This window comes from Argentina silus, assembly GCF_951799395.1.
Source record: "Argentina silus genome assembly, chromosome: X".
Taxonomy (NCBI): domain Eukaryota; kingdom Metazoa; phylum Chordata; class Actinopteri; order Argentiniformes; family Argentinidae; genus Argentina; species Argentina silus.
This window is the reverse complement of record NC_139653.1, coordinates 44,478,723-44,493,722: the sequence shown is the minus strand read 5'-3', so window position 1 is coordinate 44,493,722 and position 15,000 is coordinate 44,478,723. Positions and strand designations below refer to the sequence as shown.

The window sequence follows — 15,000 nt, the reverse complement described above, 5'->3', positions numbered from 1 at the left end:
CTGGTGGAAGTAGAAATCGGAGGACAGACTCATCGTAATGCATGGAATGGAATGAGGAATGCTATCAATTCCCACGTGTTCGATACCATTCCTCATTACATTCCATGCATTACAATGAGCCCGTCCTCCGATTTCTACCTCCACCAGCCTCCCCTGTGTCATGATCTGCCACCACTTCAGAATCCATGATGTAGAGATGGGTTGATTGTAGAAAGAGAGAGCGAGTGAGTGAGAGAGAGAGAGGGAGAGGGAGAGGGAGAGGGAAAGAGAGAGAGTGAGGGAGAGAGAGAGATGGAGAGGGAGAGGGAAAGAGAGAGAGTGAGAGAGAGAGAGATGGAGAGGGAGAGGGAAAGAGAGAGAGTGAGGGAGAGGGAAAGAGAGAGAGTGAGGGAGAGAGAGAGATGGAGAGGGAGAGGGAAAGAGAGAGAGTGAGGGAGAGAGAGAGATGGAGAGGGAGAGGGAAAGAGAGAGAGTGAGTGAGAGAGAGAGATGGAGAGGGAGAGGGAAAGAGAGAGAGTGAGTGAGAGAGAGAGATGGAGAGGGAGAGGGAAAGAGAGAGAGTGAGGGAGAGAGAGAGATGGAGAGGGAGAGGGAAAGAGAGAGAGAGATGGAGAGGGAGAGGGAAAGAGAGAGAGTGAGGGAGAGTGGAGAGTATGCAGAGTATGCTGGCTCCAAGCCATATAACATATGATAATGAATGGGTCTAACCCTAACATACCTTCATACCTTTTACTATTATAGAATGGGTCTAACCCTAACATACCTTCATACCTTTTACTATTATAGAATGCAAGAGTAGGGCTACAGTGCTGTCCATGTATGAAATGTATAAATGAATGAATAAATTGCTGACTAAGAAGTCAGATTCTTGCGTGGTGTGTTTAAATGTTATCATGACAGAACGGCAAAAATTAGCTAATCGAGTGTGTGTGCGTGCGCGCGTGCGTGTGTGCGTGTGTTTGTGTATGTGCTCCAGGAGGTAATGTTCCCTAACTGCTGCTCTCAGTTTCTCAGCGGTTTCCACAGCGAGTGTTGTTACCATGGCAACCACCCCTTGCAGAGCCCAGAGCCCGTGTTGTCGTTTTTGCTGCTCAGGCAGAACTAGGGGAGGGGTGTGTGTGTGTGTGTGTGTGTGTGTGTGTGTGTGTGTGTGTGTGTATGCCATCACACAGAGCACACATTCATACAAGCTTCCCTCGGGTGATAAAATGAGCAATGTGCAACCCACAGTAACAGCAAAAGTAAAGTGTGTGTGTGTGTGTGCGCGTGTGTGTGTGTGCATGTGTGTGTGTGCGTGTGTGTGTGTGCATGTGTGTGTGTGTGTGTGTGTGTGTGTAGGTTTCAGAAAACAGATACATGAAAGGGATCATGGTTAACTGACCCTGAATAGCTTGAATGAGATAACATTTTCAGATAATGTCACGTCACAGTGATAGTCATAAGAGAGCATCTATCATGAGAGCATCTGGTTAGACGCTAACTGCATTTCGTTGTCTCTGTACTTGTACTCTGCACAATGACAATAAAGTTGAATCTAATCTAATCTAATCTATAGGTCTATTATGGGTGCACTACTTAAGGGCAGTCATCTTCATTCAACTTTTCCAAAACACTGTTTTGTCCGATAAGCCTGATTATCAGTTAATAAGCAATGCAATCTATTCAGTTAATAAACTGATGCTCTCTCAAATCCACACTAATAAACATCATAATATCTTGTTTTACATAATCTCTTGTCTTGCTGTCATTGGCTGTGTAATACCAATGCAGGGAGTGATTGACTGTGTGTGTGTGTGTGTGTGTGTGTGTGTGTGTGTGTGTGTGTGTGTGTGTGTGTGTGTGTGTGTGTGTGTGTGACCCTTCTGCTTACAGAGTACTCCTCTGGACCTGATAGAGAGTGGGAAGGGCCTGAAGTTCCAGGCAGAGCGCCCCCATCTGGTCAGTCTGGGGAGTGGGCGTCTCAGCACAGCCATCACACTGCTGCCCCTGCCTGAAGGTGAAATATCAGTTACTTCATTCAAATGTTCAAAAATGTCAATAGTGGAAAAAGTACATTTATGAATATTGACAACTATTGTAACCTGATGATCTGACGTGAATTGGGTCATCAATGAAAACATAGTATCCATCCATACACACACACACACACACGCGCGCACACACACACGCATGCTCACACACACACACATGCGCGCACACACACACGCATGCTCACACACACACACACACACACACACACACACACACACACACACACACACGCACGGTCCTTCACCTCTGTGCAGGGTTTCAATAGCCTGAAAGCCGACTCTGTTGTCGCCTCTATTTCTGACCATTTGTTAAACCCCCAAAACCTGTGCATCTGTCCACTACTACTGCTGCCTATTCATGTGGATGATTCCTTTCACCCAGCCCCTCTGTCTGTCTGTCAGACAGTGTCGGGGTGCTTGGGGGGGGGCTGGAGGCTGGTAGAGATAGGAATCGGAGGACATGCTCATTATAATGCATGGAATGGAATCAGGAATTGATTTAACCATTCCTTATTCCACTCCATGCATTACAATGAGCCTGTCCTCCGATTTCTGCCTCCACCAGCCTCTTCTGACTTGAGGGGCCAGGTATGGAATGCAGAGAGATTCTTCCAGGGGTTATGTCCAGGGTAGTGAGGAAGGGAATATGTATTTCACTGTGCTATGACATTCCAAGGGCTTTTCTTCCCTCATCTGGAGGCCCAAGGGTGGATGAGAGTGGACAGGGCCTCTGTGTGTGTGTGTGTGTGTGTGTGTGTGTGTGTGTGTGTGTGTGTGTGTGTGTGTGTGTGTGTGTGTGTGTGTGTGTGTGTGTGTGTGTGCACTTAACGCATGACTGCAACACTGGGGTATGTTGATCATCCTCACAGAATTCCACAGGTGTTTCAGCGTCCTCACCACAAAGACACATTAATCAAAACTAACTTCAGAGTTCAGCACACCTTTACTTTTTTGTTTACCCCTTATCCACAACGTTATATAAGATTTAGACAAGATGACCTAACACAAGTCTCATTGAGACAAGATGACCTAACACGAGTCTCATTGAGACAAGATGACCTAACAACAATCACTGTTGTTATGACCGACAGAAACAAAAGTCTCAGGCTCATTCATCCTGAATTAAAGTCACAATAGCTAAAAGTCTAAACATACACCAATTTGGAATAGTGATCCAATTGGTCTAACCCTGGGCTCCTCCTCCTCACCTCCCCACCCCCTAACATCCTACATTACCAGAACTTGGAACTTGGAACTTTTTTTTAAACCTAGCACTCTGAATCTCACTTGTTCTTATCGAAGGTTTTACTTATGATGACTGATGTACAGTTGATTCACTTAGACAAATTTACTCATTGTAAGTCATTTTGGATAAAAGCGTCTGCTAAATGACTCAAATGTAAAAATGCCAAATGCCACCCTAACCCTAACCCTTGAAATGCAAGAAGATTAGATAAACGTCTTCAATGGTTTTTGAGGAATATCTCTAACTCTGTTCCAACATTAACTCTGTCCTTATTCTTTCTCCCGTGCCTCTGTGTTGCTCCACCACCAGGTCAGACCACGCTAGGCCATGGGGCGATGGACATCAACCTCCAGGGTACCGGAGTGGCTGCCCAGCACTGCTATATAGAGAACAGGGCTGGTGTCATCACCCTGCACCCCTGTGGAAACCCCTGTGCCATCGACGGGCTCCCTGTCTCCCAGCCCACCCGTCTGTCTCAAGGTAGAGTTCTGCGGTTGGGTTCCTCACTGTGCGCCTCCTGAGTTGCTGCTGAGGGGAGGAGAGACAAGTTGAGGAGAGGAGAGAGGAGACAGGGGAAGAGGGGAGGAGAGACAAGTTGAGGAGAGGAGAGAGGAGACAGGGGAAGAGGGGAGGAGAGACAAGTTGATTTTGAATGAAGAGTATCAACAAAGGAACAGACACATTCAAATGTGGACCTCAGTGTCAAGTAGCCTGTCTCAGTAGCCTGTCTCAGTATCCTGTCTCAGTAGTCTGTCTCAGTAGCCTGTCTCAGTAGCCTGTCTCAGTAGCCTGTCTCAGTAGTCTGTCTCAGTAGCCTGTCTCAGTAGCCTGTCTCAGTAGCCTGTCTCAGTAGCCTGTCTCAGTAGTCTGTCTCAGTAGCCTGTCTCTCGGCCTGTCTCAGTAGCCTGTCTCAGGAGTCAAGTAGTCTGTCTCAGTAGCCTGTCTCAGGAGCCTGTCTCAGTAGCCTGTCTCAGTAGCCTGTCTCAGTAGTCTGTCTCAGTATCCTGTCTCAGTAGCCTGTCTCAGTAGTCTGTCTCAGTAGCCTGTCTCAGTAGTCTGTCTCAGTAGCCTGTCTCAGTAGCCTGTCTCAGGAGCCTGTCTCAGTAGTCTGTCTCAGTAGCCTGTCTCAGTAGCCTGTCTCAGTAGTCTGTCTCAGTAGCCTGTCTCAGTAGCCTGTCTCAGTAGTCTGTCTCAGTAGTCTGTCTCAGTAGCCTGTCTCAGTAGCCTGTCTCAGTAGTCTGTCTCAGTAGCCTGTCTCAGTAGTCTGTCTCAGTAGCCTGTCTCAGTAGCCTGTCTCAGGAGCCTGTCTCAGTAGTCTGTCTCAGTAGCCTGTCTCAGTAGCCTGTCTCAGTAGTCTGTCTCAGTAGCCTGTCTCAGTAGCCTGTCTCAGTGGCCTGTCTCAGGAGTCAAGTAGCCTGTCTCAGTAGCCTGTCTCAGGAGTCAAGTAGTCTGTCTCAGTAGCCTGTCTCAGTAGCCTGTCTCAGTAGTCTGTCTCAGTAGCCTGTCTCAGTAGCCTGTCTCAGTAGCCTGTCTCAGGAGTCAGGCTTTGATGAAGGAGTTTGCTCCGAAATGCGTCAGCAAATTAAATATCTTTGAAGGGATCAAGTTGCCGTCCACAACCTCTTTTCTTTATATGTACTTCGTATTCCATGGATTCCATGCACCCCTCCAGCAGTCAAAAAATTCCAACACTTTTCAGCAATCAAGTCTTTGTCAGCTATAGAATGACCGTCATTGCAGCGTCAGCTGGTTCATATTTCATGAACAAGACACACAGCAGCCGATGCAAACATAGAACAGAGCCGTCAAGAACAATCAAACAATATCGATTGTAACTGAGAATAACTGAGAACTAATCTCAAGCTAACCAATGCACATGCAATGCAATTAAGATGTGAATCGATACCTGTTTGCAGTTGTTTAACCAGCACAGGCATGTACAGTACAGACCACTCGATCAATGAAGATGTCGTTTTAGTGTCATGAAATCCATCCAGTAAATGCAGATGTGTGCTTTTTTACACATTGATCGATCAAGGCCGGAGGAACCGCTGCCAGCTCCTAGGGGATGTTGATAAAGGGTTCCCCACAGTAAGCTAAACCATGCACATGCACACTGACATATGAAATCCTGGAAGGGTAAATGTATTGATGTATATAACCCCACCACTTCCTATCTGTATAACAGTGGAGGTTGGTGGAGGTAGAAATCGGAGGACGGGCTCATTGTAATTGCTTTATACCTCCACCAGCCCCCACTGCTGTATAGCCAGTGTTGAAAATAAAGCAACCCCTGTGAAAGTATCTACTGTATAGTGGCTGGGCTTTTGCTCAGCTTGCTAACACAGTCGTGGTGCCACGCAAATGGCTGGAATTTGAAACCGAGTCGGTGACACTAGAATCCCAGCAACCCGGTTGTTATAAACCATAACCCAGGTTTGACAGCGTCGGTGTTCCCACCTCAGACAGTGAGGAGAGGCCTAGCTAGCAGCCTGGGTCTAATATACCACACTGGTCAGGGTCAGGCGATGACAGAGGCTGTCTCTTGTGGGCCCCCAACCTGGACTCTCTGCTGGGTAATCTGAGCAGGCACGTGGCTATTTATACCCACCCACTCTCACCCTAATACACCCCCTTCACCCCTGAGGGGTGAAAGGTCATATGATGGTTATTGTGGGAGTAGGAGAGAATCCATTGTGGTGAAGGCAACTTTGAAAATGCAGTGCAATTCATTCAAAGTCCCAAGTTGTTTTTACTTCTACCCCCCAACTAGTCTAAAAGCAGCCATAGGCTGTAGCAGAGTACTGTGGAGGAACAGGTTAATCTATGAGTTGGCATTTCAGTACCTGTTGGAATAAAATGGAAACGCTAATCCATGGATCCCTTCAACAGAGTTCACTTCATGTGTTGAGTGCATGACTATCAGAATAAAATAAAAAACAGAATTGACCCCTTTATCAGCATTGAGCATACTAGTCTACCCTATGCTACTCTAAATCCCTACCCCACAATTAATCTAAGGTATGAAATGTAAGAAATGAATTATGGTGTGATTGAATTGCACAACTTCACATCTGACTCAGGGCTACGCATTACCCCACCCCCGCTCTCTATCGCTCCCCCTTTTACTCACCGTCCCTTTTCTCTCTTTCTCTCCGGGGAGGAAATTACTTTGAGCCAGTGTCAGAGACAGCTGTTCAACTCAAACCACCTACCCCGCAATTTAGGAGCCGGCAGCAGCAAATAAGCCATTCTCTTTCCGCGCTACTGATAAAACAAGAGGACAATACGTCTGGCTGCGTTGAGGGGAACAATGGAGAAATACAGCGCGGAACTGTAAACTAGAAATACTGTACTCATTTGACTGAAACGTATTTTACCCCAACGTCTGGAGAAACTACCATTAACTATTCTAGCTGCAACACGGTGCTTAGAGCGAGGCAGGTGGATATTTCAATTGCGAATAGCAATTTTGTTTGTGAATAGCTGTTGAAGAATACTGATTTGTATTATCATAACAAAGGACTCGTCGGGACAAGACATGACCACCACAGTCGTCCTGGCTCTTCCACAATAATTTGCCGTTTAGGAGAAAAAAACACGTGGCTTGAAAGGCGCAGCTGCGATGATAACCGCGGAGCGAGAGGGGTTCATTCATAGGATTTAAAGTAAGTGGGTTTTATTTCAGACCAGTGAAAGGCATTTCTTTTTATATATAACTGAGAGTGAATCAGATTCCACGATAAAGTATCTCAAAAGCTGACTTCTCACCAGTTGTTGCTCAATCCTTTCGGTACAGTAGGTTAAGTGGTACAGGCTACTGTATGTAACAATGTTAAATAGTTGCTCAACATTGAAGGTGATACATTTTATCAACGTGGCGATAGTGTAACACGCCTATTAATGAACATTGCTATGATGCATTTCTTGTTCTATGTAGCCAACATTGTACCAATATTGGGCGCAGCTGAAAGTAACCTACATTGAATGTGATCATATTTTTTTCTTATCATTTATTTACGAATGCCACTGGGTGCTTTAACGTTTTGTGAAGCATCCATGTACCTTCTAGCGGTTTATGACGATTGCATTAAACGTTTATAGATGTTTTTTGACTACAGGAAACTTGTTCCCACATTGATTTCTGAAAAAAAAAACACCCCGCTATATATTCGCTCATCACTCCACCAACTGAACGTCCTCCTACACGTGAGATCAATTTATAGACAGCAGCAAAACATATACACGTCTAAAATCTCCTGCAGCCACATCCTTCAGGATGACAGAGCAGATCGAGATTCCCTTCTCACTCTCTGGCATGGTCACTCGGTGCCTGTATACGGTTTCACTTCTATTCCTGGTCAATGTGACCTAACCATGCTGTTATTAACCCTGTCTAGATACAGTCTACCAATATGCAGCCAGCATGGCTATGTGGAAGTCTGGATTCGAACCCAGAGTAGCCTGTTGTACAGTATGCAACATAAGACTAGTTGTCTTAGCCCAGCCTGTCCTCTGATTTGTACCTCCACCAGCCTCCCCTGTAGCCCACATGGCCATCTGTCTCAGTGACATGGTCAGTAGGGGTATTGTCTCTTCAGTTGTTTGACAAAAGGAGAGGAGAGGGAGAGTGTGAACTGTGTAAGCATCTGTTGCCTCCAGCCCCCGACACCTCATCCTGCCCCTCGCTGGACGTAGCTGACGGTTTTCAGGATATTGCGTCTGGGGTCTCTGTGATAAATGTTATGAAATTGATAATGAAAATATATGAGAGTGATTCTGAAACCCTTATACCCCAGTTGTATGGCGGTATATGGGGGTGACTTCAGGGATACATTTCTTTGAGAGATATATGCTATTTGACACTTGCTATTCCAACATATTTATTGTCTTATCATGAATGTTCATCACAATCTATAAATGCACATCATATTCTGTCATTGAGTGTTTTTGGTTCATGACTGGCTTTTATATGCAGTTCATGGGTCATAAATTAGGAGTCTGACATCATGCTTCTATAGTGTATTTATATTGCCAGATGCATTCAACTCAGTTACTGCATGCTGGTGAAAATAGAATGTTGTCACAGGAGAAGTTCTCAGAGGGACCCCTGCTGTTGTGCTATGAATCCTGGTATGTCAGATCTCTTGCAGGGGAGACTGGTGGAGGCAGAAATCGGAGGACCGGCTCATTGTAATGCATGGAACAAATGAGGAATGGTATCAAACACACTTAACACTTGTTTGATACCATTCCTCATTCTATTCCATGCATTACAATGAGTCCGTCCTCCGATTTCTGCCTCCACCAGCCTCCACGGAGCCTCTCCTGGTATGTGTTTCTGCAGTGGATGTCTCCTAGCCTGGAATACTGAATATCAGGCTGGACCTGGAGGCACTTGGGCCGGCCAGATAATAACTTAACTGGTTCAATAAGTGTCTTTTCAGGGAGTATCAGCGGGTTTAGCCAAGACATGTACAGTGGGTGTTCTAATTACGGCACCAACGGTTTCAGTGGAGACAATTCCAGACTGATTCAGGGAAGTGCAATGAAGCAGAATTCACTCAAGTCTTCTTCCATGGCTAGATGACGTAGTCTGCCTTGGCTACATCACTGAGTGATTAACGGGTCAGCTTTTTAGTCTCTCTGGCCTTTCCTACTGCAGTAAAACACCAGCATACCATGGCAACTGTCCTGCATACCTCTGGGCATCCCTTTGTCTGTGGCTCTCATAGACACGTCTGATGGCCTGCTTTACTGTCCGCCTTTTGGATTTTATTGACCAGTAAAAAAAACGTGAAGTTGTCCAACCCTGTAAGCTCGAGTAACGGTAAGCTAATTGTTAACGGATGGGAATGTGTTTGCTCTAAGAGAATACGGAGTAGTTATTCCAAAGAAACAACCAAGTAATTCCTTGGTTATTACTATGTAATTACTATGTAATAACCATTTAATCACGTGACATTAATGTAAATACCAGACTATAAAGTGTAAATAAACAATTATTTATTGTTAAATTCTGGAGTTGTCTCCAGAATTTAAACACTGGAGTTGTCTCCAAACACTTATAGACAGCACTTTGGCCTGACAGCACACCTCAAGACAATAGCTGGCCAGCTAGTGAGCTTGCTGTTACTCAGAGATGTAGGGTCAGTCAGGGGGCAGGAGACAGGACAGAACCAACTGAATCTTCTCAGCTGATCCCTGTGCATTCATACATGTGCTCATGCTTGCAGAATTCCAAGTATTCTCTACCCACTTAGAGTTCCTTCGATCTTATCAGTGAATCTTGTGACTGATGTAGACATCGTACAGATATAGTGGTCAAGCCATGTGGAATCAGAATTCAGAATAAACTCTATTGATTGAGTTCTATTTGTATGGGTAAACTGGGGGTGGGGAGGGGGATTTTTTTTTGGGGGGGGGGGTTAATGGATGTTGGCTAATCTTAATTACACAATACCCCCCAGGCATCATTTTGTATTAAATGTGATTGTTTTGAGTGGTCCTAATGGATCACTTTCCAGGGTCTATTCCAGCTACACACAAACACATGTTTGATACCATTCCTCATTCCATACCATGAATTACAATGAGCCTGTCCTCCGATTTCTACCTCCACCAGCCTCCCCTGTTCCATGTCGTTACTTTGCTTTAACACGCTGTACAAGCCTACCTGGTTAAACAAAGGAAATCCTATATGGTTATTATATAGGATACAATATGTGACAGTTTGTCCTGAAAGAACATCTCCTAAGGTTTTGATGTTGTTAATCCTTGCTTAACAATAGGTCTATAATCAGCCAGAGAACTGAATCCCTGCCAGTGCTTTTCGGTGATGGTGCTGTGTGCTCTATTGAATGTCATTGAATGTCAGATCCATTTGTGTCTAGGGCCAATCATCTCTGTCAACCTTATATGGAAAACAGATTTTTCGAATATCAAGATTAGCCTATAGCCTAATACTTTGACTTTTTTTTCAAACCTTTTATTTGTGAGTTGCTTCATGGTTAATCAAGTATTATTCTATTCCATGGTGTACTTTAGACATGGTTGTTCTACGGTAAATGTGGGATACCCCCACCCAACCCATCCCTCTCCCCCACCCAACCCATCCCTCCCCCCCACCCATCCCTCCCCCCATATGAAAGATGCAGTTTGGAGCATTTCCTAGAGTGCACTCAGTGTAATGAGAGCAATGACGAGTCAAACCGTTATTGCAGTGTTAAAAAAGAACTCTGACTCACAACGTCAAGAGAATCAATCTGGCTGATTAACTACAAGAACGGTATGAGGCTCTTGGCTGTTCTCCCTCTGCACTGAGAACCCCTCTCCCACTCTCAGCCTCGCTCCCTAGAACAACAGCTCAGATTTATCCCCTGCTCTGAACTCTTTCTCTCCTTTGCCAGTGACGCCTGTCCTCTCCCTAAGTGACTTCATAAGAATTCTAATTACTGAAATGGCACTGTGTCATATTTAACTGGCAGGGTGTTTTGTGGTAAGGAGGGTGTTAGAACGGTCCCTGTGGCGGAGGTGGTGGAGCTGTACAGAGATCAGTGCTGATGGGGGTTCTGCTAAACTCAGCCTGGGCCTTTGTTGGAATCCTAGAATGCTTGTCCAGAGGTGAAGGGGTTCTTCAGATTTAGAAACGCACTTCACAGCATTCACAGCATTAGTGGAGAACCTCATACTAGGACAGGGGTAGACAATAACCCTGTGAGAGCTAGTGTGGGTGCAGGCTTTTGCTTCAGCCGAATCGCAATACACATGATTCAACCAATTACAGCTCTGATCGAACACTATGATTAATTGAATTAGGAAGTTATTTGAAGAAGTTGAATTGTGTGTGTTATCGCTTGGTGGGAGCAAATGCCTGCCACCAGACTGGCTTTGCAGTTTAAAGATTGGCCATCCCTGCTATAAGGAAGGAAACATGATCACCAAGGGTTAAACCCTCTCACCCAGAGGTCTAGTACTCTCTGTCTATCTGTCTCCTCCAGTGGAGGCTGGTGGAGGTAGAAATCGAAGGACAGGCTCATTGTAATGCATGAAATGGAATAAGGAATGGTATCAAACATGTGTGTTTGATAGCATTCCTTATTCCGTTCTATGTGTAATAATGAGCCTGTCCTCCGATTTCTGCCTGCATCAGCCTCCACTGGTCTCCTCCTATCATTAACCACCACAGTGGGATGGGGCTGACTAGGGGGAATGTGACCCTTGGTCTGATGGACCTCCATGGAAATTTCCACAGACCACCAAAGGAGTTGGGCTAGGTTAGGTTACATAGCTCTGGGTTAGACATCATCACTGTGGCCAGATTAGGCATTCCTCTGGTCTGGTTAGCAGAGGACTAATGTTTTTTCCCACCAACTATTGTCTTGTACCAGCTCTTGTCTTGTCTGTAGATAAGGAAGGGAAGCCCCTGGAGGCAGGGCGGAGGCCAGCCAGGGAAGGAGGGAGGAAGGGAGGGAGGGAGGGAGGGAGGAAGGAGGCCACATCATGTGGGTTTAAATAGAAGAGAACTACTTAGATCTTCGTGGACTAGACTATTACTCATAAAGCAGAATTATATGGATTATATACAGAGATGTTTTCAGATCCTGGCTGGAGGGTGCAATATAGTATGAATGTTAAAATGTTTGTGATATTGTATAGTTGGATGCCTCAACCTAGTTTTTTTTTTAATCTATTATATTCCCAAAGAAAATTAATGTTTTTATAGGAGTAAATGAATGTATATTATATTAGTAAATTCTAAATGTGTTGTTATCTTACATACGGTATGTCTGTTTGTTGGCAAATAATTCTACCCCTCTACTCCTCTGTGCAGTAGCTAGCAGCAACAAATGATTACTATACATTGTTTATTTTATTTTATTTTTTTATTAAACCTTTATTCTAGGCAGGGGAGGTCCTACTGAGACCAAGGTCTCTTCTTCAGGGGAGCCCCGCTGTACAAACAAATATGAAACGGATCATAAACGTACATTCAAATTACAAACATAATAACATTAATAACGTATCAATTACAAAGTCAATTTAATTTTATAATCAATATCAATATCATAAAAAAGTACATTCCTCTGACGACAGATCCTTTATCAAGGTCTTAAACTGACAAGAGTTAATCAATTACAGCACATTGCTTGCACAGGGATCTCAGTAGTTATAGTGACAAACTGAATGACCATTTGTTATTATGAAGGATAGTTCATTATGAAACAATTCATTAGTACTGCAGTGTGCTCATCCCTACGTGTCGCACGGGAGGCTGGTGGAGGTAGAAATCGGAGGACAGGCTCATTGTAATGCATGGAACGGAATGAGGAATGGCATCAAACACGTGTGATTGATTTGATACCATTCCCCATTCTGTTCCATGCATTACAATGAGCCCGTCCTCCGATTTCTACCTCCACCAGCCCCACCAGAGTCCTGTATCCTCATTAAACAGGCATGCTCGGTATAATTTATAACATCAAGTCAGGAAGTTCTCCCATCTGACCATAATGATACATAGCCCAGTTATACCTACTCATCTCTTTGAGTGTTGTCTAGGGACACACTGTAGATGAATGCTTCACACGTCTATGCAGTCTATAAATCCATATTAGTCTCAGGCAACGTTTACTGATGTGAGGGAATCCATCAAGATAAGTAGCACTGTAATGGCTGATGTGATGAGTCGTAATAGGTCTCGAGAGAGGGAGTCATTTATGTACGGTGTGGGGTTTATGGATAACAGCCCTGTCACTACACTCAACAAGGGTTTTTCATCTTCCCCTGTGTGAGAAGCCTTTGAAGAACCCTTTTGGGTTTCATGTACTGTAGAAGCTTTTCTCAAAGGCTTCTACCGAGAACCTGAAAGGCTTCCTCAAATTCTCAGGGACATCCGAATAACCCTTTTAGGTTCCAGGTAGAACCTTGTGTCCAAGAGTGTATGGGTGGCCAGACACTTGGTAATTCATGCACAGATAGCTGGAAATTCCTTGAAGGTTTTGTCATAATGTGAAATTGCCTTTACAGTAACTCACACTCATGAATCAATATCATCTTTCCCATCTTTTCCATATTGATCTGGTTACAGACAATGGCTGTTTGTCTTGTGGCCATGGCTGTTTGTGCTCAACTTTCTCAGTTAGTCACTGTGGAAGAGAAATTATCAGAAAGGATTTGACAAAGACTCAGTTTGATGACTGTGGGCGTCCAAGTCTCATTCTGTTTATCCGCTCCTAGTAGTTGATGGCTGATGAGTGCATAGTGTTGTGAGAGAGAGAGAGAGAGAAAGAGAAAGACAGAGAGAGTGCTCTTTGTTTATTTTGCTGACTCATCCTGTCTGTCTGATCTCTGATGGCCTCTCTTGTCAGAGATCAGCTGTGGAGGAAGCAGCCCCCATCCCCCATCTGCCCTGTGCCGGCAGCCCCCCCCCCCCCCCCCCCCCCCCTCCCCTCCGACCCGGCCATGCCGGCTCCCCTCCGGCCCCCCTGTGCCCTGGGCTTGCAACGTGTGCTCTTATGCAGACTCTGTTGCATCCCTAGACACAGAAAGCACACACCCGATTACACACACACACACACATACACATACACACACATACACATACACACACATACATGCACGCCCTACAACACACACGCAGACACACACACATACACACACATACATGCACGCCCTACAACACACACGCAGACACACACACACACACACACACACACACACACACACACATACACACACACACACACACACACACACACACACACACACACACCCTATAACACACACACACACACACACACACACACACACACACACACACACACACACACACCCTATAACACACACACACACACACACACACACACACACACAGACACACACACACACACACACACACACACACACACAAACATGGCACTGGAGTATTGGACAAGGTCTTCCAACCGCTGAGGTCTGTGGGTCAGAGTCCCTCAGGGGGGAAGCTGAGGAGAAACTGAGGAGAAACAGCACAAGTTAATGGCATGAGCAGTGTGTGTGTGGTGAAAAGAGTCGTCTCTTTCCATGAAGATCAAACAGGCGCTTAAACAGGCTGAACACTCTCTCTCTCTGCCTCCTCTGCCTGCTGCACTCCACTTCAGCTGCAGTTAATAAGGCTGTAGTACTGTAACCTGACAACTAACTGTGGTGAAGGCTCCGGAGGCTTCATCAGAAGTACCACGGTGAAGACTCTTCACCCCAGACGTGGGTTGGTTTTTTAACAACAAAGACGCTCTTAAATCTCCAGTCTGCTCCTCTATTCAGCCACCTTGTTTGGACTTTGAGAGGTAGCGAGTGTTTTAGCCTGACAGCTTGTTAGCTTGCTGTGTACTGACCCATACAGTCTTGCGGGCTACAGGATGCCTTGTGCATTGCCAATTGTTACTGCTAATGCTGTGTATAATCATAATTCATGGGAAACGCAGGAACTTCTGAATACTAATAAATGGTTGTGCGGCTGTCTATGAGTACGTTGGATCCAGACAGTCTACTGTTGTCTGTGAGTTGCCAGTGAGTTATGAAGCTGAGTGTGTGGTATCTGTAGCCTCAGGGCATATCATTTGAAGGGTGTGTCTGGCTGGGCGTGAGGGACACACACACACACACACGCTAGCACTCAGTTTTACCACAGATCATGTTGATGCAGGCCTTAGCTATGACTGTGTTCTCTCTGGAAGTGACTCA

General features: G+C 45.2%; 1 protein-coding gene across 1 annotated transcript in view; it reads left to right on the top strand.

Moving 5' to 3' along the window:
- The window catches only part of phldb1b (pleckstrin homology-like domain, family B, member 1b), a 64,701-nt gene that overhangs the window by 1,330 nt on the left and 48,371 nt on the right, over positions 1–15,000 (top strand). Inside the window, exons 2-3 of the mRNA XM_083695531.1 lie at positions 1,873–1,996; positions 3,586–3,756. Coding sequence (XP_083551657.1) covers positions 1,873–1,996; positions 3,586–3,756 — 295 coding nt within the window. The remainder of the gene's footprint in view (positions 1–1,872; positions 1,997–3,585; positions 3,757–15,000) is intronic.